Source organism: Argentina silus (assembly GCF_951799395.1).
Source record: "Argentina silus genome assembly, chromosome: 7".
Classification (NCBI taxonomy): Eukaryota; Metazoa; Chordata; class Actinopteri; order Argentiniformes; family Argentinidae; genus Argentina; species Argentina silus.
The window spans coordinates 19,329,654-19,357,351 of record NC_139661.1 but is presented as its reverse complement, the minus strand read 5'-3'; the positions used below and the strand labels follow the sequence as shown (position 1 = coordinate 19,357,351).

At 42.8% G+C, this 27,698-nt stretch overlaps 1 protein-coding gene across 1 annotated transcript; it reads right to left on the bottom strand.

Moving 5' to 3' along the window:
• Positions 1–12,665: 12,665 nt before the first annotated feature.
• Positions 12,666–15,828, bottom strand: gcnt4a (glucosaminyl (N-acetyl) transferase 4a). The gene is made up of 3 exons (XM_083672877.1): positions 15,759–15,828; positions 15,090–15,159; positions 12,666–14,723 (listed from the first exon to the last, which is right to left on the bottom strand). The coding sequence occupies exon 3, from the start codon at positions 14,720–14,722 to the stop codon at positions 13,424–13,426; it is 1,299 nt and encodes a 432-aa protein (XP_083529003.1). The 5' UTR covers position 14,723; positions 15,090–15,159; positions 15,759–15,828; the 3' UTR covers positions 12,666–13,423.
• Between the last annotated feature and the right edge of the window lie 11,870 nt (positions 15,829–27,698).

Here is a 27,698-nt window from a genome sequence, read left to right as displayed (position 1 = left end):
AGTCATTGGGAATAATTATATGAATGAATAAGTTTATCGTCAGGACAGTTACTATTTAGTGCCACACGATGGCAGCATTGGAGTACAATTGCGTAAACATAACGAATGGCCCTTATACAGTATGTCAAATCTCAGTGATTTCTGCATGCAGGGCCACCAAAAAGATGTGAACAATATAAAATGCAACATGCAAAAAGCACTGGAATGACAGTGCATAAGAGCCTTACTTAAACATTATGTGACGCTATATATACAGAATTTATATACAGTCTCATATGACCAGTAAAGTAAAAGGTTCTTACTTTACTAGAGGTATATTTAATTATTCAAAGATACTGAAAATATCACAGACGGTGGCTTTAAGGCCTCATAAATTCAACATGAAGATAAACTAAACAAACCTAAAAGTATATAGTAGATGCAAAATGTTTAGCAAACACATCTGGAAAACAATATATTTTCCCCTGTAGGTTTGACATCATAACATGTGCAGCATAGTACAATTCTAACACTGAAGGATAGCCTGTAATACAGAATAGTATGCCTATTTCACAGAAAGTGGTGAAAGTGGAGACTGACTATCATGCATTTGCCATTTACTATCACTAGGTGGCGATGTCCATTAAATAGTTGCATCTACAGGACATTCTATGGGGATATGCGCTTATAATTTTGGTGCCATTTTCCCACTTTCACTTCATCCCAGTGGCCCCAAACATACTATTAGTGAACAATAAAATATGTTATTTGCAAGATTTGTATAAAAACCTTTTTTTCTGTATACCTAGGACCTCTATGGCATGTGCTCAACCTCTATTTCTGCACCGTCCTGGAGCAAATTACCTGCATTCCTTAAAGAGTCATTGAGGGATAATTACCCTTACCAATAGAGGGCACAAGTATCCACACCCTGGTACCATGCTCTGGACCCAGGACTAATTGATCAAGCAGCACCACGATAGAGGCTTGAAACATTGTTTATTTTTAAATTGAACAATTTGACTATCTCTGATGTGATTACTGGCATAGCAAGCTACGTACAGTACCAGTCAAAAGTTTGGACACAAACTGGACAAGAGTGTGCAAAGCTGTCATCAAAGCAAAAGGTGGCTACTTTGAAGAATCTAAAATCTAAAACATATTCTGGTTTGTTTAACACTTTTTTGTTTACTACATAATTCCGTATGTGTTCCTTAATAGTTTTGATGTCTTCAATATTAATCTACAATGTAGAAAATAAAGAAAAACCATGAGAAGGTGTGTCCAAACTTTTGACTGGTACTGTATATGCAAGCACAGAACAATTTGCCTTTGTCACAAGATAAACAAAATTGAACAACATATAAAACAACAGACTTTGGCACTCTATTGCTCTCAGTGACAGAGATGTTGTTGTCTGGGCATATTTGTGAAATATCAAAACTGAGAACAAGTTGAGAATGTATGCAACGACAACTTCATAAAGACATTTATGTAGTCACATGATAACCCCCCCCCCCCCGGGGATGAAAGTTACACCGCCACAGGGGGCTGATAGAGGCAGAGTGGGTCGTCCCTGGTCACATGTGGTTGTCATGTCAGCACCACTGAATATACTGTCAGGCTGCGGCTCTGGCTCTTCCACAAGAGTAACCAGAGCTCTTGCTACCTCATGACAACCCATATGGCATATAGCATTCCCCTGTTACTGCCCATGTCCACGACTCTAACTCACACACACACACACACACACACACACACACACACACACACACGCACACATAAATGCATATGTGTACACACACACACATCCACACACACACACACACACACACACACATAAATGCATATGTGTACACACACACATCCACACACACACACACACACACATGAATGCATATGTGTACACACACACACATCCACACACACACACACACACACACACACACATACACATACACCTTGCCTTTCTGTGGGCCACCACTTAGCCAAATGGACTCACCTGTACTGTACCTGCTTACATACAGAGAGGGCAGGGGGTCGGGGGAGAGCGTGGGGAGGGGGGTTTGTATAGCGAAACAGGGGACACACAAGACTTAATATTAATTATTAACTGAAACCCTGCCTGTGTTTAATGAATTAATTAAGTCAGCAGATAATATTCCTTAATTACCCGATTGCTTGCCAGCCCATCTGACTGAATGTACATCAAGAGACATAATCAAAATGGAGAACATGATACTTTGCATCAACAATCGGTACAGTGTGTTGGGCAGAGGGAGACAGTGTGTTGGGGAGAGGCAGACAGGGTGTTGAGTTTCCTCACTTGTTCCTCAATGGTGGTATCAAGGATGGAGTTATTGCTTTGAAGTCATATGTTGGCTCTCCTCAAACAATGCCTCTACACAAAGTATTTACCAGCCATGAAAGGGATCCTTTCTAGGATAATGTGTTTTGTGGTTGTATTACAAGAGTTGTAGACATTCCTGTGTTACAGGAACAATGCAGAGGACACATTTAGTACCGATTTAGTAATGCTTTAATTACTCTTGTAACATTATCATATTCAAATAATCTCGAGTTAAACTGAATAATCTTGCCTCTTAAAACAGCTCAGGACGAGACAATGGATTGTGTTAAACACCTATTCCACAGAAAAACATTTCCTTTTAAACTTGAGGTGGTAACACAAATAACTCAACAGTATTACATTTCATCAATACGATATTAAAATGCAGACAGTATAATGTAACAACATGTACATACATTGTTGCTAAGTAATGAGTGTGAGTTTATCCAAAGCGACTTACATTTCAGTACATATGGTCCCACCCAGCAGGAATCGAACCCACAACCTAAGCGTTGTTAGCGCCGTGCTCTACCAACTGAGCCACAGAGGACCAGTATGATGTCATGTCCTCTCAACTTGTACATCTAAATATACACTGATCCTGACATTACAAAAGGAGGAATAACACATTTTCTCTACCATTTTCTCTGCTCTACCAACTGAGCCACAGAGGACCACACAGGTATAAAAGCAACGTTATGTAAAGTTTGATCAAAAATTCGGAGAAATACGACACACACAAGAGAAGACATTAAGACATCTTGTTTTGTAAGAGGGTTCTGAGAGAGAGTTGCATCATGCATATCCAGTAAGGGTTTCCCTTGCCCAGTAATATTCCATAGCAAAGTCCAGAGCATTCGTTAATTCATTACATTGGAGAGTGCTGTGGCCAGGTTTTTATCACATTAAGAGTGTTATTCTCTCTGAACAATTTTCTCTCTGGGTTTTTGGATTCCCATTGGTTCCTTTTTTCAATTAAATGTAAACTCTTAATGTTGAGTTATTGACCATGATATGCAAATGACATGACAATGACATGTAACAGGTCAGGATCCACGCACACGCACCCACGCACACACACACACACACACACACACACACACACACACACACACACACACACACACACACACACACACACACACACACACACACACACCACTGCCAGACTAAGTTGAATGCATGGCAGTCGGCTGAACACGCTTCTCGGTGACCTTAACACATATTGTAGATAAATTACATAGAAATTAGAGAATCATTAACAGAAATATATCTCCTTCCCCTTCTGCCATAAATAAGAGTATGACATACAGAGTACAGTGTGATTATATGAAGTATATTTAGATCTGGATGCATGCCCAGTACACTGCCAAAGACCTGTCAGGTTATCCCAGGGTACGAGAGCAGGACAGAACCCCTTCCGTGTGGACAAAATCGCAGAGAGATTTACTAGGGGGAGGAGTGTGAGAGGAGACATAGTGTTTTTGACTGTGGTTGAAATCCCTACAGGGAGACATGATTCATAGAATGTGGGTGAAAAATTGCACACTAAGCAGCAAATTCGCAAATATCATTCTGGGATTGGCACAGTACATCCGTTTTTGGACTTAAATGAAAAGATGAAATGAAAGATATATACAGCCCTTGATTCTTGAAGAATATAACATATAAATACTTCACAAGCTTAGTTCAACCCTAACCCATCAGAACTGAATATATATCAGAAAATATAAGATCGTTTTTCTCCTTTGTTTGTAAACAATGTAATTGTATAGCTTCATACATGGTTAAGACTATCATTTTGATCTCATGGATGGTCAGTGGGAGAACTTTTTTATTGTTTCAATCCCAAATTGTATTGTGATAATATATAATTTATATTTTACATATTGTGAGTACATTACTCTGCAAACAAGCAAATCATAAGAGAGATCTTGCAAGGTGGCATCATGCTTTGGGGATTATTTTCCTATTCTTCAGATTTCCTGGACAGAGGCCTCCTGTTAGTGATCCATCTACACACACTAAATGGCACACACACACATGAACACACACACACACACACACACACACACACACACACACACACACACACACACACACATACATGAACACACACACACGCGCGCACTCATCGGGGACAAGGCCAGTTCTCACACATCTGTGACACCCATAGCTTTATCATCATGGTTATGAGAGTAGGGAACCTGCACCTTCCTGTTTGCCTGCCGTGGCTGCTGTGTATGACTTGGCCTCTCCATGCAACCAAATCTGCCCTGGCAGACGCCAGGATACAATCCAGGCATTGATGGAGACCAGAGTCAGCACTTACGCTGGCCTGTCTCTGTCTGAGGCATCAGGCAACGGAGCGCAACCTAAGTAGACTATCTTCACAATGTTGGACTTGTTTGTTTATGAGAAATAAACACTAGGGTGTGGAGTGGGGTGGTGGATTTCCCAAAACGGAAAAAACGTTTAGTGAATGTATATTTTGAGATGAACGGCAAGGGATTTCTCAGAGTGATTTCTTTCTAAATCGACCCCTCCTTTTGCCCGAGGTGGAAACAGCACAACTTGTTCAGATGCGAACAGGAAGGACATAAAAACATAAAAGGACATAAAAGCAGAGTAGTGATAATGTTGATCTTGATGTTTGTTTAGCCCATGTTACATTCACATTACACTTTTGAAATTTAGCAGACGCCTTTATCCAAAGCGACTTAGAACAAATACATTTGTCTAAGTAAGTGAATCATCTATCCATCAGTCATCATAAGAAAAGGAAATCTATGCTAGGAACCAGGGGCTATTGGCAGTCACAGTGCTAGAAGAAGGAAGCTTGTACTTGTTTTTGAATTTTATTTACAGTAGAGAAACTGTACATGGGGGTAGTGGGGAGGAAGAGGTCTTTAGGAGGGACAGTTAAGATAGCTTGAAGAGATGGGTCTTCAATCTATGGCGGAAGATAGGTAGTGACTCTGCAGTCCTGACAGCAGTGGGAAGCTTGTTCCACTAGTGGGGCGCCAGGACAGTGGCAAGCCTTCAGGACCATAAACCAGTAACTTTTATATGATCGGTTTCCTTTGTTGTTTAACAATCAGTACAGCAGCATTGGCAACAACAGGACGCCAGGACAGTGAAAAGCCGTGACCGAGTAGCGGGTGGCCAGCCGAGGTGGAAGAGCGGATTGATCGTGCAGGGGTTTGGGGGCTGACTATTCTATTAGTCTGATGGAAAAAAAATTCTGTTTCATATGAAGTCCTTATCTGGTATGAGATAAGAGACGTGAAATAAATATGTGTGTGGAGTAAAGACCTTCAATATTTACCATAGCCTGACACCACATCATTTTATCTGTGTCTTTTGTTTGCTGTGTTGGATGTGTGTTGTATGGGGGATAGAGCAAGATCCCCTTTTGACACACAGTACATGACATGGCCCTTCTACTTGGAAATTATAGCAATACAATTTCTGTTGAACAGAGCACAGTCATTGAAAAACCTCCTTCAAGAAACCTCACACTGTCATCTCTCACTGTCACCACTTGGCAGCTGCTAGTTTTAATGTGGGACGCTCACATTCCAGGGAGAGACGGCAGGCTCAGGAATAACTGTTCAGGCACTTCTGTTAACTTTTGCACAAGCCCACTCTCCAAATTAGCACCTCAGCTAGATAAACCTCACCGGAGGGGAGACATGCAGACATGGGGTGGGAAGGTTCGGCTTGAGGCGACTGCATGTTCTCGTCTCTTGACAAAGATGTATGAGTCTGTTGCTTTATAAGGGAGTTGGGACTAGGAACAGTACCAGAGGGACCTGGCTTGTGTGGCATATCTAAAAATAAGGAAACAGGAATGTTCCGCTAGAGTTTTTGGACTATAACATTAGTGAATCACTTCCCCTGATCTCTTTGAGAAGTAGTTTCCAAACTGTCTTCATGAGATGAGATTTCATGTAACGCAGACAGGTGAAGACAACTTAACTGCTCACCATACACAGCATGGAAGTACTTCAGTGATGTTTCGTCATCGCTGAGAATTTTGGGATTTGAATTTAAAGACTTAAATGAATGGCGCTTCATGGCCCTCACTGAAAGAGAGATGTGTGATCTTTGACAGACAATCTACCACTCAGTCGGTGGTAGACTGTCGAGTGAGTGGTAGAGTTTTAGGAACAAAAGTCAGTGGTAGGAACTAAAAAAGGAACAAAAAAAAAACTAGTTCCCAAACATCGCCGGTGTTCTCCTTTAACTAAGCAGGGAGAGTGGGGCAGTTACTTCTTTCTCGTTTTCGGCAGTTCCACCACATTCTGAGGTGTTGGTTGGAACGAGTGGCTGTCTGCACAGACAAGGGTTCCATTATGCTCGTAGAGACGCGCGTCTGCCAGTGTATGAGGAGTCATCAGTTATAAAACTGGCTTTTCAGTATGATGTAAACATGGCGTCTACATCACTCTGACTGCTGCACAATCACACGGGGTTGAACAAACAGCTGTCTGTATCTTCGTGTGCAGTGCCAGCATCTCCTAATACACTCCACACAGTATTTCAGGTTGTTTATATACTTGGCCAAACATAGTTGTTTGCTGAGGAAAATAAATGTCTGTACCAAAGTTCAACGCCACTGTGAAGGCTTAAGGGGAGAGAGAGAGAGAGAGAGAGAGAGAGAGAGAGAGAGAGAGAGAGAGAGAGCCAAAGTAAAAGAGAGAGTAAGTGTGTGAGGGAGGAATAACGAGAGAAAGAAGCGAAGAGAGGGAGAGAAATATTGAGAAAGAAAAAAATAAAACACAGAGAATGAGAGAATGAGAAAGTGATTGAGCAAGAGAGGGAGATGAAAGAAGGCAAACATGGGCTGAGCCAGGTATGCCGTATCACCCAACCAGGCTGTCAGGACTGGAGGGAAGCAGTATTAGTTTTCTATTATCATATCCTATTTTCTCCCCTCCTCTCCCCTCCCCTCCCCTCCCCTCCCCTCCCCTCCCCTCCCCTCCCCTCCTCTCCTCTCCCCTCCTCTCCCCTCCCCTCCCCTCCCCTCCCCTCCCCTCCCCTCCCCTCCCCTCCTCTCCCCTCCCCTCCTCTCCCCTCCCCTCCCCTCCCCTCCCCTCCTCTCCTCTCCCCTCCCCTCCCCTCCCCTGCCCCTCAACCCTGTCCCCTCATTACGCCGACCCCTGGCAGTCGTCCTTGGATTGGGGCTGGGGTATAGGGAGGATGTGCAGGGCAGAAGAAAGGCTCTTTGTTGCCGTGAGGTGCTCCCGGGTTCGACCTGGCGCTGCTCGTCTGTCAGGGGCCTCAGAACGAGCCTTCGTCACCACGGAAACCGAGTGGGGATGATGATGCCGGTGATGACAACAGCCAGTCCAGGCCAGGAGGATTTAAGCCGGCACTGACCAATCAGAATCTGGCCCGATGCACGGCTCTGGCCTTGACGGGGCTTAACCTCTCCTGTTGAGATATACAGTATGTTCTCAAGACAAAGTGTACAACAACGTTGTCAGTTCTAAACAGTCTCTTATTGGGTTGGAGGTTTCTTGGGGATTCTAGAGAGGAAAAGTGATCTTGCAGCGTAAAGTTATATTGAAGTATATTGTCAGCTCAAGGTCTGAACCAGCTGAAGTCTAGGGTGAAAGTTTCATCTCACCAGTACAAAGCTCACTCTGTTGTGTGAATTATATTCTCTATCAATGACTGCCATGCTTATGATGGTCTGAGGCTAGACCAACCAAAGGGTGATGTACTGACTGTGCTAGAAAGCCCACAATGGTAATTCTAAGCAATGCCCTCATTCCCCTCTTTAGGCCCTATTAATCACTTGTTCTCGGTTCCAGCATTTAGCAACGGGGTGTGACTCCCCAAGACATTACCCTTGCCTTCCTCCCTCTCCCTCTACCCGTCATAGATCATGGTCTAAACACTGGCAGCTCTATTACGGCATGAGGCAGGCCCTCACCGACCTCAGAGCCTCTGTGCTTAAGAGCAGTCTTGAGACTGTACAAACAGGAAGTGAAGTTAAATGTCATCTTCCCCTCCAGGACCATGTGTTCCCCATCCCTGTATTAATGACATAATTCAATAGGGCAGACAGAGACTTTCCAAGTCTTTTGTTTAGTCTCAGTTGTAGGGACAACATTTGGATGAAAATGTGGTTTCCCACCTACACCTCCTCTCTTCGTAGTGTTCATACTCTAACCCATGTAATTGCTTTCATGTGACCAGCAGTCCCTTGCTCCCTCCACAGCCCTGATTAAATTAACTTGATAGGACACAACTAAAAGAGGAAGGATCACAAGCATCTGTAACCAGTATACCACAATGAGGTTCCTTTATGGACTAGATGGTGCATTCACTTAGTTCACAGTATGTGGTGGCCCTCAAGTACTAGATATCTACACAAGCAGTTTGCACACTGATCTACACTGTGAAAGCACATGCGGCCAAACTCAACAATGTTTCTCACAGTTCCCTTCAAATGATTGTACCCTGTTTGAGGCATCTACATGTTGAGTTGTTAGATGGAAGAAAAACCTACTACCCCCCTGCACAAGTTTCTCTCCTGTAAAAAAAAATAAAAATAGAATCTAGCATTGTGTCTGCCAATAGCTCCTGGTCCTAGCATAGATTACTTTTTCTTATGATGACTAAACAACTGTATTTGTTGTAAGTCGCTTTGGATAAAGGCATCTGCTAAATGCCATAAATATGTAATGTAGAGAGGAAGCCCACCCTGCATGAGGCCAATGGCTAAAAACTGTAATTGACTGTCCACAGCAGGTCCTCTGATCCTTTTATCCACCATGTCCTCATCTCAGTCTGCGAGACTAACAACCTTGGAAACTGTGAACCGTAGTTTAATCGATGAAGTCGAGCTAGTAATTAGTGAACGGGGTGAGGTCGAGAAACAAAAAACACAGATAAGAACACTCTGGGGTTTGTGGAACGGTCTACATTTGTTGAGACACTCAGAAAATCACAGGCAAGTAAGATGAGACAGCACCTCTGTTGGGGAAGCATCCCTAATGAGAGAGAGAGAGAGAAAGAGAGAGAGAGAGAGAGAGAGAGAAAGAGAGAGAGAGAGAGAGAGAGAGAGAGAGAGAGAGAACTGTACAGGGGGGTAGTGGGGATGAAGAGAGATATTTTTTTTTCTTACTTGGGCAAGGTTCAAAATACCAGCAGGGAAAAAAGAATGATGCTTATTGTCCATTGTGTACCTGCAGACGGATATGCAGAGAGCAGCGGAGAGGTTTTGTGTTCTCATTTCACCTGTCCTCTACAACCCTAAACGCTGTAGAACAACGATGAATTGAGGTCATTGTCAGAAGCAAACGCTCTCTGGACAAAGGACCTGTGATGCCACTGGCCTCTCTCGTCCTGTGTATTTGACACCTGCTGTCGAAAACAGCTTGAAGGTGGTGTGCACCTGTCTGTCGTTGCTAATGACTACCGTTTTTGCCATACAAAGGTAATCGTGCTTCTACCGTCACCATGGTCTATCTCAAGTCTTTTTATGGCACTTTGACCGGGAAATCACTTGGAAACAGGTTGCCATTTATGGAGCTCAAACAGAGCGACTTGGCTAATTAGCACCATTTGAACCACCTGCATCTCCACATAGATCAATACAGCTGCTCATCTGGGTGTGTTGGGGTCCAGTAAAAAGGAGAAGAGAGGATCAAGAGTTTTGGGCAGTCAAATATTGAGGCTTTTATTCAACAGAATCGATTCCGGAGCCAAACCTTTCTTGGACGCAAGGCAACGTTTTACAACATCTGATTGTCATTATTTGTTCATACTGTAATTGTGGTGAGAACGTTTCCCTGAAATGAGAAGTCATGCATTCCCAGTGGTGCATTAATGCTACATCACAAATGACTATGGTTGGTTCACAGGCATGTTGTGAGACATGTATGTGTGCCATACAGGACATACCAGGGGATGGGGTTGCATGGGAGTTGGGGGATGGAGTGAGGAAAGTAAGTGCATTATGTGAGGGGCCATGGCACCTGAATGGTTGAACGTGGGTGTGACTGCAGATGGCCCTACACATGGCTACTCCATTAAAGTGAGCCAGAGCTCTCATAATTGAAATCTGCCTAGGTTCAGGCAGGGCACTTTAAAGGGAAGGGCAGCTGGCCGTCAGAGAGACGAGTTTTTCTAGACTCCACCATGGTTAAACAGTGTTTTCTCCACTGGCTATGCGGGTTACATTTTGGTCGTCCCACCCGCCGCCCCAGCTTCCACCTGCAAGTTTGCTCTGTGTTTTACCTACAGGGGGTTCTAAAGGTTTATGTTGTGGTACTTCAGACAGGGATCGTATCAGAGCGGAGTCATCCAACTACACCAAACCTACTGTTATTAACATTTTCATTAAACTCATTAAAAACAACGTTCAATGAAAAAGTGTCCTGACTGAACTGGATCAGTGGTAGATTCCTTCATGCATGGATATCTTTCATGCATTATGAGATCCAAAAACAACACTGTTCTCTGGCCTGTTGATGTTCTTTGTAGCTTGCTATACAATGGAGCCAGTCTACCTGTTGTGCCATCCTGTCTACCTGTTGTGCCATCCTGTCTACCTGTTGTGCCGTCCACAACACATGATTCATATTCAAATCAGCTACTCAAATCACGAATACCACACGTCTAAACAGCGCCCATTGTTGCAAGCTCTGTGCACGTACAGCATGGCGTCGAAGTCTGGAGAAGAGTGCCATTTGACGCCTTTAACATCTCTCCATTAAGAGTCCCACTCGGAAATCCAACACCCGATTAAGATTAGCTCTTAGCGCCAGGCCAGCGCTGCAACACAAACTGCCGGCACCTGCTAACTGCTACGTTGTTTGTTGTAGTAACCTGCACATTAGCTTTCGTATAAACACCATCCTGATCAGATTTCTGGCTGCATCAGCATTGGCTTAGTAACAGGCTTGAGTTGTGTCATCTGTTTAAAGCTGGGCAGGGAAGCCATTACTTTCTTGGCCTGTCAGAGGCGAGCTCCTTCCCTGGCACGCTCAGGGGCCTGTGCCAGCGCTGGAGTCAGAGTGGAGGCAGCCTGAGTTAGGGTGGCTTGACAGAGCCAACGCAGATTTGATGTATATTAGTCCTGCCGAATCATCAGTCTTTGGAGCTGGGCCTGGACTGGCCATAGAGGAGATTAAAACAGCAGTTTGTATCGAGAAGTGCAGTTAGATGTAGTGGAGTGAGTGGAATTTCAAGGTAGTGTTCATACATCCATACACAACCTACCTCACTTCCACTTGGCACTCCCTTAAACAGGTGTAACCCACAGCAGACACCACCTTACCTGAATATTATAACTCATTCAAAAATGAATGAGGCGACAGCTTTAGTGTCAGTGGATCCTAAGTCTAAAAGGTCTGTTAATTGACCAAGGAGGAAGGTTACAACAAATCACCCATTATTCATTGATGAGACAACAGACTAGGTAGGTCAGAAACAGGATATAGTGCCTTGCTCACACATGGTTTAATAATATCCTACCGATGGATGCATTTCCGACACACTGAATTTGATTAGATTTGCATACTAAGTGCTGCTGTTTTTCATAAGCAAATATAAATTAACCTTTGTTTTCTTGATAACAAGTACTGTACTTAGTAACATACCAATTAAGGTGAATTAGTTCTTGAAAGAGACCCCAGTTGAAATGTTGACTTAAAAAAGTCTTACTGTATCAGTTTATTGCCTGTTGTTTATACTGTAAAGCCCCAGGGGTTTGTTTCAACAGTGATGTGTTGATTTATTCATTTTAATTATATGTAGTTCAAAACATGAAAAAAGTACTTCTAGACACTTGCCTGGGATTCACTGCACTTGGCCTAATGCTAACTAACCAACTCAGGACACTGTATATATCTATATCTATATCTGTCTATGTCTATATCTATATCTATATCTATATCTATATATATATATATATATATATATATATATATCTGTCTATATCTGTCTATATCTATATCTATATCTGTCTATGTCTATATCTATATATATATATATATATATATATATATATATATATATATATATATATATATACACCTGTTATACCTTTTATATACAGTACCAGGACACACCTTGCCAAGAGTGTGCAAAGCTGTCATCAAAGAAAAAGGTGGCTACTTTGAAGAATCTAAAATTTAAAACATATTCTGGTTATTAATCTACAATGTAGAAAATAATAAAAATAAAGAAAAACCATTGAATGAGAAGGTGTGTCCAAACTTTTGACTGGTACTGTATATCCTGGTACTGTATATATATATATAAACAGGTAATAATTTTATTATGAAATAAATAAATCATCCAAAGAGATAACAACCTTGTTCACTGTTGTATTGAACTCTCCACTTGACAAAAGTCACATTTTACCACTGAGAAATGTAAATAAAACACTTGGTGTGTATCAACAAACTCTTCAAAATTATAGCGTTGGTGTCTTTGGTACTGTAAGGTCTGTGGACCTTTAGTGTTTCTAAAACTTCACTCCTGAAAAAACATTTTACTGAATGACATCAATGGCTGTAAATTCAAGCATAAGCTTTTAAATATTATTGCAACATTACATCAGAATTTCTTCGCAATATCTATTACAGAACCATGATGTACAGCACACATAGGCACTCTTCTTACATCACTACTCTCTGAAATAACGTCTTTGACAGCACCAGTCAAAAGTTTCGACACAAACTTGCCAAGAGTGTGCAAAGCTGTCATCAAAGCAAAAGGTGGCTACTTTGAAGAATCTAGAATATAAAACATATTCTGGTTTGTTTAACACTTTTTTGTTTACTACATAATTCCATATGTGTTCCTTCATAGTTTTGATGTCTTCAATATTAATCTACAATGTAGAAGATAATAAAAAATAAAGAAAAACCATTGAATGAGAAGGTGTGTCCAAACTTTTGACTGGTACTGTAGAAACAAAGTCGGGCAAAGGCTTTCATTTGAGATCGTTTTCAGGACATCATACACAGTGGAAACTCATTATATGAAACAAGTGCAATATCCTGCCACCGCAGGATGGGTTTACCTTCTAAATACTCCTCTCCATTTCTTCCTTTTTCATTTTCCAATTCACTTTGACACCGATTTGACCCAATGTCGACGTTTTTCTTCCAGTTTCTCCTCCAAGCACTTAATCAGGACCGGGTCCACTTTGGGATCGAACTTGTTGGCGAACCAGTGGCCGTAGTTCAGCAGCCAACGGAGCTCTGCGGCTCCATAGATGCACACGCTGCGCATGTGTTTGCCTGTGCAAGGTGGATATAATGACCCTTCCAAATAGTTCCACTTCACCAAGCGTGTCTTACTCTTCAGGTCTGTGATGTCCGGGTCTGACCTGGGGATCTCGCCTGGCACCCCGGGCACCCGCACCAGGGTGGCCCAGAAGTGTTCGTCCGGAGAGTAGGTGTCTGCAGACCATGACAGGAAGTCCCTGGCCATCTGGCCGGTGCCCGTGTAACTCACAAAGTCACGTGACAGAACGAAGTAGGCACTGCCGATGAACATCTCGATGCCGTGAGGCGGCGGCTGCTTGGGGCGCGTGGTTTTAACGGGCAGCTGGCGATACTCGTACGGCATGTCCTTGAGCTCGTGTTGAAAGTGGAAGCGCTGCTTCTTCAGCTCACTGGGGCGGCTGGACTCAAGCATGTTAGTGCCGTTGAGCTGCTTCAGCTCGGCCACCAACTCCCGGTTGGACCTGAGGGGGAAATCCTGGCCGCAGAGGTTGATGACGTACTTCCACTTGACCTCTGACTCTAGCAGGTCGGAGAGGCAGTTGAGGTCGGCGTTGAGCCTGGTGATGTGGGCGTACTGCACCGACTCCAGCTTGGAGGCAATGAAGAGGTTGGGGAAACACACTGCCAGGTTCTTCATGGCCGCTATGAAGGTTTGAGAGGACTTCTGGTCATAGTGAATGCAGTAGACGTTGTGAGGCGCATAGATGGCTCGCAGGATCCTCTCCACCATGGGTGCGTTCTTGTGCACCACCAGTGAGTAGGCCAGCGGGAACTTGCGTTCCTCACCTGACACAGGTATGTCAGCATATCCTCTCGTCTCGATGTACCTTTGACAGTCTGAGGTCAAAGACACAATGTTATCATCCTCCAAATCAACGATGACCTTCCGTCTTATCTCCAAAGACTTCCCTACCTCCACAGGGTCGAGTTGGTAGATGGCGGTGCAGTTGATGTTGTATCGGTGGATCTGGATTCCGGAAGAGCTGGCTGTAATTCCATAGGGCTCAATGTAGAAGTTGTTCCTCACCGTTACCTTGATGTAGACAAGCTTCAACAGGCACACCGCCAGTAGTGACAGAGAGAACAGGAAGCACTTATGTCTCAACTTATGTAAGAGGGTACATCTTATTTTCATTCTGCAGAGGAGAAAATTCAATAAGACATTACTTCATCAGCACTCATGGTGACATGATCTATTTGAGTAATTACATGTGGGCAGCAGGTTGTAAAATGGGGGCCTTGGCTGGGCATCATCTAATTGAAAAGTTTCCTTCATGAATTATGCTAACATCCCAACATTAAATAAACAGATATCCTTCTGCCCAAAAGTGTAAAATCAAGTCTTCAAGTTACTCAAAAAGGAATGTTTGCTTCAAATAATCTTGTCGGCATAATAAAGTATTTATGCCTCAACTTTTATCTTCTGCTTTTATTTTACAGCAAGACATATAACTGATAGTAGAAAGATCACTATTTGTATCAAAGGTAGGAAGGATACATACCTTGCACACTAAAGATGTCTTTGAGGTTCTATGTGCCATCAAAAAGTTGTCAAAAGTCTCACAAGACAGCCTGCAAGTCAAAAACAGTATTTTTTTAAATTTCTTTTTACTCCAAGTACTTTTTTTTTCCAACATTAACTAGTCCAACATGTTTTTCTTAATCTAATTTAAATCAAAGCAGACAGTAGCACATTAATCTTTAATCATACCCGAAAAAACCGACATAGTATAGTATAGTATATTATCCACAATGGGTAACCGCGTAAGCCTAATTCAGTAAACACACTTTCATCTTGTCAGATGCACAGTTGTACCTAAACAGCGTGAGTAATCAATGTTTTATCCATTTTTAGATCAATTAAACATTCATGTCGGAGAGAAAACTTTATAAGAGAAATATTGTGTGGCCTAATGTGTGCTAAATTAAAATAGTTAGTGTAGGTAATGGTAATCGAAATTACCAACTCTTTCCCCAACTAAAAACTTCGTGTCCGGCACAAAGTATTATCCAAATCGTTCGGTATCCTGTCACCCTGTAATAAGGCACATCTGCTGTGGGAAAGAAATTCGCTTCTTTGCTCATGGGAACGTCTTATCACGTCATATTGCTGTAGAGCGCAATAAGGTAAAGTAGGGGAAATTACAGGGGAAATTAGATAGAGGACTTACCACATTCGTAAGGGAACTCGAATCTGACTACTGAGCGCAGTCATGAGTACTGCTGTCTCCGGAGCTCGGCTCTGAGTCGGAGGGACAAGCGGGGGTAGGTGTGGCAGAGCGACATACACTGCAGACTGTCACAGAGTCACGAGCGAGAGTCAAATCAAGCCCAAGTCCTCCTCCGCCCACTACCGGCACATTCACAGTATAGTCACACCGATCAAACTTAGTTTAGACCATCATTTGATGATTCAATTCCATTGTGTCTGTCGTTATATGCTCCAAACAAATGCAGACCGGACAAAAGTAAACATACAGACACCTTCAAAATTAAATACTTTTCTTTATTGAAACTTTTATGAAAAACAGTTTTTAACTACAACATAATATCCAAAAGGCTAATTGCCTATAACCTGATCCTGCAATAAAAATGCAATAACAACAATGATACCAAGATGGGAAACGAATGTGAACAAAACATGAAGGTGTATCAATCCATACAGTAAAGTTGATGACTAATAACATATAGCCTATCTATAACAGATAACATTGTGAAAAATCAGACTCCAGTCTTAGTAGGTTGAAGAGGCAATTCAAAAGACTAAATCCTCACTCTGTGTGAAAATGTCCCAGTAGCGGTCCATTATATGATGGGGCGCTAACTCCTCATCACTGATCAAGCGGATCGATTTGATCTGCATAATATGTTTAAGTGCCTTTGACTCTGTAAACACAAAGATAATTTATTAAAAACTCTGTAGCTTATTCTTATCAACAAATACGGATAACATTTCAAATGTAGGCAATTTCATCGCGACACACTGATGTTCAGCACTTCTCGAGGTGCATAACGGCCTCATAGGAGACGATTAATGATTGAAAAAGTAAAAGTCATGGTTCAGAGGTGGGGGTGGGGGTTAAAAGCAGGAAACTGTGCGACCCGAGATGTACGTTGGTGAGTTGACAACGGACCTTTGAGCGTTTCCTGTTTGCAGCCGCGAGGTGGGGGAGATTCTGAAGGCTGTTGCGAGGCTCCTGGCTCAAGGTTAAATAAGTAACCAGACAGAGGCCTTTGCCTGTATGTCACCTGTCAAAAAAACAAAACAATATCTGAATTCAATATAAGTGAATCATTCGTAAAAAAATAAATAATCTAATTTAATTCCATTCAAAGTAATTTGAAATTCCAATAAAGATTTCTTTACACCCCAATGTGAGTGTGTGTGGGAGTGAATGAGTCAGGTGCCACACAGACAACAGGGTGCCAATCCATGGTTAATAGTTAGCATGGTGAGAGGCAGAGGGTATGGGTGAAATGTTTACCAATCAACAACCACAACACATTCCAGTATCCATCATAATATAACCATTGCCTTGTGTTCCACTACCCTCTTTATCTCTACACAGTCCGCCCCGGGGTTGTCTCTTAGTTATGCTATTTTAAAACGTTCTCAATGAGACCAAATGCAGCGGGGAGGAGGGTCTCGTCTCTTCCATAGCTCTGCAGTGCAGTTTTAATAATTCATAGGCAACTGCTGTGTCCTGCACTGCCTGCATAGACACCCACTGACAGCCTTGCCAGGAGCAGGGAACAGAAGTGCTCCTTCCCATACTAACCACCGCAAACAAACTTTCGGTAACTCTCTGCTTACTCTGCTCAAAGTCCTTCAGCGATCTTCAAAGAATTTTTAATTTTTTTCAATGTTCCAATGTGCTATATATCATGTAATGTGACTGACTTGCATTACCCACAGGGCACCAGATGGTCTGCCCCTGTCTCAGATAAGATTAAGATATTAACCATGTGATAACCTCGTTGAGACCAGGCTTTCCTGGTTTGGAAAGCCTGGGGAAATCACTTGCAGAAAGTAGCTACAAAGGGTGGAAACCCGTTTGAAATGAGTGAAGCCTCTTGACACATTAAACCAATCAAACACCTTGTTTGGGCAGAGCTAAAAACACTTACATTTACATTACATTTTTCCATTAGGTTTTCTTCGATTTTCTTCAATATTGCAAGCTGTCATAGGTGACAACTCTCTGCAAAATAGTCCTACCTTGTCAAAAATGCACATAACAACAAGCAACCATTCTACGGGCATGTGGGGGAGGGTTCTTGGAATGCAACATCCAATCAAATTGCGAGCACATTCTCCCATTGCTCCATCAGGTTCAATCCAAGCCAGAACAGCTAATCTAAAGGGGCGTAGGAACAATGTGATTTGGAGGTGTGTCTATGCAAGACTAAGTATCTGAGAATGCCATTCTAGTGTCATGTCCTGTGTAATGTTTACGTAATGTTTTCAAGTTCAACATTTGCACCAAATGTGAGAAAGCAAACTCAGCCAACAATAACTGACTCACTGAGTGATGCTGGTCCTGGAGAGCCACAGGGTGTGCAAGCTTTGGTTTCCAGCCCAGCACTAGCACACCAGATAAAACTAATCTAGCCCTGGTGAACAGCAGATGGGAATAACAATACTTAATACTCGGCTGCATGTAACTCTCAAAGAGCTGGATAAGATAGTGGCTATACCTGCTCTACAGCAATAATGCAAAGCTCTTAGTAACAATGCAAAATCATGAGCTCACTACTCATAAAGGCTTGAGCACTGACTGGGCTGCATTCTTGTTATCAATGAATCATTCAATGCCATTGAACCCCACACTAAACCATTCAAGACAACTGAACCGGTTCTGCAGGCTCTGTTGGCGTCTGCCATTGAGATGAACCTCTCTGAACAAGTTGAGCCACAGGACCAGCACTGGGCAGCCCTGCTGTAAACCTTCCAACCAGTCAATGCCTTTCCAGCAGCATAAAACACTCTCCGTCACTGGCTGATAGATAGTCCCAGGCTTGGCTATGGGCCGAATCTGCAGACTCACAGCCCCTCTCTCAAACTGTCGGATAATACTGCTGACACATGCTGGTCAAAGAGGTTTTCCCCGTGTGGATTTCCATGTACGATGAACATGAGAGAATCCCAGACTGTCCATGTGAGTATGGAATGTATTACTGTAGCACTTGCCTCACTGTTACTTCACTTCAGCACACAGACATAGTCAGTTTGCAGAGTATGGCTTTGTTTACTGTACAAATGGATGCGTCTAGGCCTACATATCTGACTAATCTGATATGATTGCATCTGTATAAATAACCTTTTTAGCCAGGCATGGAACAATCTAAGATTTGACACAGTCTTATCTCTGTGTACTCTGTAGGTCTATTGCCTAAATGGGCGTGACTGAGGTTTGACCTTTCCCCAGGCGTAGCTGGAGCTGACAGGGATGTTGTTGCCCAGGATGGATTCCACCCACTGCTCTGGGGCGATGAAGACCTTGCCTTTAGAGTCCTTGATCGACCCGTCAGGTAGGAGAGAGGCCTGGTGATTAGAGCCCTAGAGACAACACAGTCATATTAAAACATTTAAATGTGGGAAATAATGGGGGAGGGGGTGGTTTCATATTTACATGGCTCTATGCATAGATCCAGTCACTGAATTATCAGTACTATAATGTCTATGGGCGAGGTCACTTCTAAAAGACACACCCATGAACATAAAGCTAAATTCATGATGGATGTGGGTGTTGGATCCAGGACTCTGACTCACCTTCCAGACCAGTTGCAGAACCTCCTCTCCTGGGATGATGACCCCTCTTTGAATGAGGCTGACCAACTCTCCCCTCTCATTCACACTGTCGCCATGTGTTGATGCATCATTTCCATTGGCAATGGAGTTCATATTTCTCAAGATATCCCACTGCTGAGGCCTACTCGGGTTTCCCGGTTGTAGCATAGTGTTGTCATTATTTGAAATGTTTCCTGGTTGTGGGCCGTTGTTTTTGTCTCCTTGCGGTGTGGGACAGCTCGTTTTAGTGGCAGTGGCATATTGCGTTGGAACGACGTCCTTTTGACTTATCCGAGGAGTGCTCGAAGCCTGAGAATGAGCAGGAGTGGTGGTGGGCATCGGTACGAGAAAGAATCTGTTCTCGGTTGCATGGCCAGTCGTCATAGGGACAGATTTAGGGATGCTCTGAGAGAGTATCACGGTCCTGACTATCTGGGTTGTAGTTTGAGGGGTCATTGTCATGGAGACAGGCGTCGGGACAGTCCGAGAGAGCTTAACCACAGTAACAGGTCTGGGGACAGTCTGGGGTGGAGCCATCACAGGAATGAGAGTGGACTCTGTGGTGAAAGGTTTAACAACTGGGTCAACCTCAAGGTTATACCCATGCGACTCATTGACTCTTAGTTGTACCGCTGCATTAGCTGGGTTCACTGGTGCTGTGAGACCTGAATCTGCTACTGAGCTCACCTGAGCTGAGGGCCTATGGTTTTTCCTTTTGTTTTTTTTGCTATGACTATCGCTGGAGAGAGACAAGGGGCTCCCCCTGAGGCTCCTCTGCTCTTCTTCTCTGTCAGAGAAAGTTGGGTTGGAGATGATGGTTGAGGAGGGGGGTTCCCCCTGTCGCCATACCGGGCTGCACTGCAAAGTGGGGGGCTGAGTTGAGGTCAGGCCCCTCTGTGTGCTGAACATCAGCTTCAACTCACTCTGTTTCTGGAAGATACCCAGCAGCCTCTTCTGACGAAAGGCCAGCGAGGTCAGCTGACCACTCAGGACGCCCTGCTCGAAGGAGTCGGAGGCAATTCTGCCCCGTGGAATCAAACAATACCAAATTTAGTCATAAAACAGCACTGTTAATTTGCCTCATTTTACAACTGACGTGTAGGGCCTAATCTAGACTCATAAACTTGCTAAACCAGGATGTTGAAGCAACTTTACAGTTTCCTGACCTGCACTTCCGGATGAGGTCATCCTTCTCTGCCTGCTGTTTGCTTAGCACGTCATTCAGCATGAATTGGATTTGAGATAGCAACTCAGTATATTTGCCTAGGAAAATGGGAACATACTCTGTGTCTCTTTCAATCTGACTGATTCCTGCTGGGACCATATATACTGAAATGTATGCACTCACTGCAATGTAAGTCGCTTTGGATAAAAGCGTCAGCTAAATGGCATATATTATTATATTATACATATTCCAGGCCCGGTTTGCCCGCAGCTGTGTTACCTGTGTCCCCTAGCTCTGTCAACTGCCAGGTTGACATTTCCGCTTGCCTCCTCTCTAAATCCTCCAGAGATGTGGCAGAGATAGCTTCAGAATGATTCAGCTAAACAGAGATGACTGCATCAATGAGTAACTTGTGAAACACTTTGAACAATGTTTCACAACTTCTAACCGGATGTTCTTCCTCAATAAAAACAGTAAAGCTGTAAAAAAAAAAAAAAAAGCAGTAAAAAAATTAAGGAGTGTATATGCAGCTACCGTAGCTCTCATTGTATCAGTGTTGCTCTCTTTCTGTCTGTCTTTGTCTCTTGACTCTCTGTCCCTGTTCCTGTTGCTCTCACAGCAAAGGCAGGGGCGAACTGACCTCCTGGTTGGCCGCTCACTGACACCGCCACTCTCAGCGGGAGCACGTCCTGAAAAAATATGACTATACACTCTGGGCCTCTTTTTGACAAGACAAATGAACAAGCACTAATGTCAAACGAGACTGTATACTCCCAATGTCATCATTTCCAAGCCTTTCATTTTGTGATGTCTATGCAGGTTTCGAATGTTTGTTGCAGATGTTTGATACAGTATTTTGACCACTGCACCACTTTTTAGCACTGGCAAGATGTAACCCGTGGTAATACAGTAAAAGTGTTAATCTAAGACCTAAATATACTGTATCTAGTTTTTACCCTTTTGTCCCAGGTCAAGGTAATCTCTCATCAATATTGCAGTGTAGCTGCATCTCACATCTGCACTATATATATAATATAAATATTTTAAATATATATAAAAAACACAGAGGCTGGAATGTACCTTTAGGTGCCTCGCCAGGCTGCTCATGTATGACATAAGGTCCCTGGAATGTCGAGAGGAGTTGTTTTATGTTTTCCTGCAAGGCGACATCCAGGGCACTCTGCCCAAGTGCATTCTTATCTTTGGGGTTTGAACCATACTGAAGGAGAAGCTTCACTACCTGTGTGTAAAAACAACACCAACAGCAGAATCACATGGGGAGGAGATCGTGGCCTCACACAATACTGCACAATACTGATATAAATGTCGACGTCGACGATGCCATTCAGAATTTTGATTTAAAAACAAGATACAGGCATTCTAGTTTGACGCCACACTGCATAATTCTACTGTTTTGGACAAGAGTTGTGACTCACAATTTGGGTGTGTCTAAATAGGCATGGTGTGTTATTATCAAAATATGCAAGCCGGTCGATTCCCCATTCCCCATCTGCCAGTGTGTACCTCAAGATGGCCGACACACACTGCGTCATGCAGGGGTGTGAAACCCTCAAGGCCTCTACTGTTGACATCAGCCCCAGCCTGCAGAAGCTCCTGTACTACTGCCCCATGTCCTGCAGCACTGGCCTCGTGGAGGGCTGTCCAGCCTGACCGTCACAGACAGAAGACCTTTTTAATAAGCCCATGCTAAAACACAATGGTTGTGAAGGCCTGAAAGAAAGAAATCTAGACGTGTTGTGTGCATGTTTTATTGGCCCGAATGGGAAACCGGGAATGCTGTTGATTAGGGATGAAATGTTTGGAGGGTGACATGTTTGAGTTTGGAGTGTTACAAACCTGCATTGTCTTTCTGATTAACATTTATCCCAGCCTCAATAAGGGCTTTAACAAGAGGCAGGTCTCCCTTCTTGCATGCTAAGTGAAGGCGGGTCTCTCCCCGTCCATTTCTCTTGTGAAGACTCCTCAAGGTAATGTTTACACCAAGCAGGAGACCTGCTGTTTTGTTAAACAATCACAAACGGTGAAGGGACACAAACGGTGAATAATCAAATGTGTGTCTATCCATTACAATGAAGGCATTCTTATACTTAAATACCTGAACGAGATGATGTACTGACACACTCTGTTGCACAACTTGTGTGATGCAATTTCCAAGGGTTTGGCGGCTTCGGTGGCTTTGTCTGCCTCTTGCCAGGTCTTGGTTTGTTGCTTTTGGCTTTCCGCTTGTGCTGGCCTGTCCTGTTAACCTGTGAGCCTGCTTCACTCTGCATAGTTTTCGCACCTTTCACACCCTCTTTATTTTGGCTGATGTCTAAAGCGGTCAACAGGCTTGTCGAGTAATCTACTACAGTAGCTACATCACCATTCCTTTCATGTTCCTCAGTGCTGCTCTCTACGGCTCCCGAGGCCTCATGTTCAGCCATGGGGATTTGATTGTCTACGTCTTTCACTTGATCTCTGACTGAACCAAATGTCCGTTCTGAATCAGGATTAGCCGTCTCCGCCTCCTCCGTTTTGCCCAATAATTTGTTGCTGCTCTCGGTGCGGTCCAACTCTGAAATCATGGTGCAGTCTGAGTCACATGACTCAACGTCATGATCTTTATAGCCAGCCACGTTAGTTTCGTCGTCCTCTGTACTGTGGGTCTGTTGTAGTTCTAATGTAGTGTGGCTGTTCTCTTTCATAGGAGCAAATGGGAGGATGTCTTGTTTGCTTGGTTCTTGTACGAGCAGAGACGGAGAGCTGGTGTCGCGAAAGTCAAGATGTCCAACCACACTCGGCGATGTTTCCATTGACTGTGACCGGTTCTTGTAAGCGTCCACAGCTGGTGTTTCTGGATTGATATTCATGTGGCTTTGATCGTTTGAATGCGGTTGAAGTAAAGACACACTACACTGGTCCAAACCTTCTATAGTGAGAGCTTTGTTTGGGCTCCAATGAGCAAATCCAGATGACTTACCAGCCTCGCAGCCGTTTACGTCACCAGTACTTTCCAATGGAGCAGATGCTGCGGTCTGTTCAGCAGAGTGACCATCAATGGAAGTGTAGGTATGGTCAATGAGGCTGAGGTCAAACTCAGATCTTGGTATGTGTGTGACCCCAGATCTATCATTAGAGACCTCTCTCAATTCTGGCACTAAGGTTGCAGGGCAAGTCATCTGCTCAGAGTTTTCCTCTTCCCCCACTGTATCGTATTGATAACTGTCATCACTTTTTGTTGAGTTCAAGCCGTTGCCTAGGTTGCACCTAGCATCCGTATGCTTAGTATGTTGGGAGAGATGCTTATCTGTGGTCTCCTCGGCCCTGCATTGTGAGGGTTTCAGCAGTTCCCCCATTACTCTGTCATCTGCTGCGTTCAACAGTAAGTCTGTGCTTTGATTTTTCAATGGTGACTCAAGGGAGTCAGCACATCCTGTTGTTGGTGGGCCATTTCCTATTTGGGCTGCTAATGCGCCATCAAGGTCGAATGGATCGCTCTGCAAGAGCAAATCAAAAATATCCCGTCGCTTCCTGGTGCTTCGTTTTATTATTTTTCTGGGTGAGGAAGTTTCAGATAGTAGTGTCTGATTAGACCTTGAGTCTTCCCCTGAGGTCTGCAAGTTCCTTTTCATATAGGATATTGACCTTGATTGAGACGCATCTACATTCGAGATCTTCTCAGCTGAAGGAAATCCTGTTTCATGGTTGTGGGTTGGACTAGTATCACGATAAAGAGGGGATCTCCATGTCTACAACATACAAATGAAAAGATAATTTGTGCTACAGTATGAATGCTCTGCAACACTTTACATTAAGGTGACCTTAATAAAGAGCTTATAAATTCTTTAAAACTAGTTTATAAACTATTGATTATTTGTTTATACATCCATTACAAAACATTAACAAGCATTTATAAAGCATTAATAACGGTGAGCCTAAGTGTAAAAAATTTGAAAGAATTCCAATGTGCAGTAGCAAGAAATGGTAGCATATTGTATTCTTCAAGAATCTTCAAGAATCTTTTAAGAATTTAAAAGTCAGAAAATGTCTGTACCAAACCCAGATTGCCCCTTTAAGCGTCTGACCCACCTGGTGGTTGAAGGCAAGACCGTGGACAGAAGGAGGCTGAAGACAGTTTGGATCGGTGTAACCATCAAATGTCTCCTCCTCCTCTCCCACGACCTCTGCAGCTGAACACAGGAATATAATAAAGAGAATATTCATCAGACTAGAACAGTGAAAATAGCATTACTGTTATTATATATTATATTATATTATTATACCAGAACCATAGGAGCTAAATCAATACGAAGTCAATGACTAGTGTTGTCATTTGTTCAACCTCATGAGGCAGAAATTGTGATTCAACACACAATGTTTTCTACAACTTTTCAGCTTCTTCTTTCAATTCAAAGGTTAAAATGTTACAGAACAGTCATGATATAAATCACAGATTGATATATGATGATATAAATTACTTTATTTAAAGGAGGCGATCCAAAAACCACTGTTAGGTAACAAGAGAAAGAGTAACATTAAATGTGACAAACAATGAAGAATTTTCAATCAATTAGACAAAAATCAACCGTTCATTGAAATGACTGCACGTTGTTATTGTGAAACATATACTGAGAATTCTGTATTCAACCGTTAAAGAGTAAAAAATATTCAACTAATGACTATTGTCAAAATTATTTGATTATAACTATAATATTCACACATCAAATATTCAAATTCTTGCATTTTCCCAAAATAACTAAAAAGGAATTCTAAAAAATATATCTCGGATAGGTCATACATAGGTCGAACATTCACTATATTCACAAAAAAAATCATTTATTCCATAAATACAAACATAAACACCCTGTCTTTAGAATAAATACTGAATACAAAATGTATTTTACAAAGAGCTTTGAATCCAACACAACAACACTGACACAACTGAGACTTAGTTATGCCTTGGTCATATTAGCTGTCAAAAAATAACTGTTTGGTAAACCACTAGGAGACCAATTAAAACCAGAACAGAAATGTGAGCTTAAACCAGCTCAGTTGGGAAGGAATACACTTCTTCCAAAGAATCCTCCCTGCTCATCACAGCCCCGAGAAAATCCTGTGTGGGTTCATAAGTCCAGTCCTCTGTGTCGTCTGACAAAGACTCCTCTTCTGTATAATCCACAGTTTGGTCGTCTTCGCTGTCACTAGACACACTTTCTGCCTGTTCCACTGGCTTGGGGACAGATAGTGGGACTCTGTTCACCTGGACCTCCAGGCCTGGCTGAGGAGATGGGCTTCTGTACCCTTGGTCTGTATGCGGACTACAGGGACCTGAGATGTTAGTCTGAAGAGGACAGGACCTTACTGAGGAATGAGGGAGACATAAGAACTGCATTCAGACTGTTTCAGTCACATCCTGGATCCTGGATTTTGAGTTGTTTTTTTGCTCAATTGTTTTTGGTGTGTCCATATGCATTCACTCATACACACGTTTCACTTCAAGTGGCCAATCCAGGTTATTGATGAAGTATTCAAGAGCAAGACAATTACAACACGTCTATGGCTGTCAAATCCACATGAGATGCAGACATATCACTATGATTGATGATCAAGCTGATCGTGTCAATGCCAGCTACAAAAAGAAAACCTGCACAAATGATAGCAATCCAGAGATTGACTGAACCAAACTATTTTCAGTCGGTTCATTTGATTTCACAAATTCCACTTCACAATTCCCATCAAATCACAACCAGGCCCACAAGCCTAAGTATTTTTTAATGAATTACCTTTGGGAGAGGCCCCTGGCTCTTTAAGGGTCACCGGGACTATTGAAGCTCTGGGGGACGTGATTGGTGTTCCAGAATCCGACCTGGTCACGTGGCTCAGCTGGGCAGCGGTGTCATCTGCTTTAGCTAACCTCCTGAGTTTCCCTCCAGGGCCCCAGGTTAAGGTAGCACAGCTGTCCTCTCTCTGACACAGAGATAAAACAAACATTAGATTGTGTGACCGGGTTGTGACCAAGCTATTTCACAGAGAAAAAAGAAAAGAAAAAAAAAGAAAAGCTATCACCAAACAGATGTTCATAGTGATTCATAGTGAGTCAATTCATGGTTAAACCACTAATCCTAAACAAATGAGTTTCTGTTATTATTGCCAGCGAAATATCTTCCACTAACCCCTTTTTGTCTGTCTTAACATGTGCAGCGTAGTTCGTGAAAGCCTACTCACTCTGTTAGGCTCTGTGTCATCCTGCGGCATTCTGACTACACTGTCCGATGAATCTGAGTGCTTTGATTGTCTTAAAGCTGTGAAAGACAAATCACACCTATATCTTTTAACTGACCCACTGCAGTGACATACAATGACCAGTGTTTTCTTTAACAGACTTACAATTAAAATTCAACACAGTAAAACAACACATGTTCCTGTTCAGACCTGGCAGTGTTTTTCTCCGGTTTTTGGGTATGTTTCTCTCCATCAGTCTTAGTAGGGAGGCGTCCGTGGTGATTTCATAGACTGTCCCTGCCATCTTGCTCTTCAGGAGGGGGTTTGCACCGTGCTTCAACAGCAGCTCTGCAATCTGGGAAATTCATTACTTGCAGTGAGCTGCATTGGAACACAATCAACATTTCCACTGTCACACAATTAGCAATTAATTCAATCCAATATTGGGCAGCGGCACCCACTTCTTAGGCCTCTATAAATTGCCTATTCAACAATGTGCCAATGTTACGTCCACTGGGAAAGGAATAATGATTACACAATCAATACAGAACTGTGGCTACTGTATATGATATGAAAGTCCATCTGTCATAAACTGCAGAAAGTACTATAAACATAACCAGACACACCTCATCATATCGGAGACAGGTGGCAGCTTTCCTGTTAGGAAAAGTGAGTTGGACTGGGACTCAACACACTGTTAATTAAGTTTGCTAGCTAAATAATGAGTAATATACTTGTATTTACTGTTTATTAGCCATGCCTACAACACTCTTTTGCTAGCTACCAAAAATGCTACTTTGTTTACATTCTGCAGTTTGTGACTCATCGACTTCATAGCATATTTCTGCTTACTCACAGGTAAGCTAGTGCTGAATGATAATAATAATAATAATAATAATAACAATAATAATAATAATAATAATAATAACAATA

Coding starts and splice junctions, on each gene's coding strand:
- gcnt4a (XM_083672877.1), bottom strand. CDS start 14,722: ATGAAAATAAGATGTACCCTCTTACATAAGTTGAGACATAAGTGCTTC.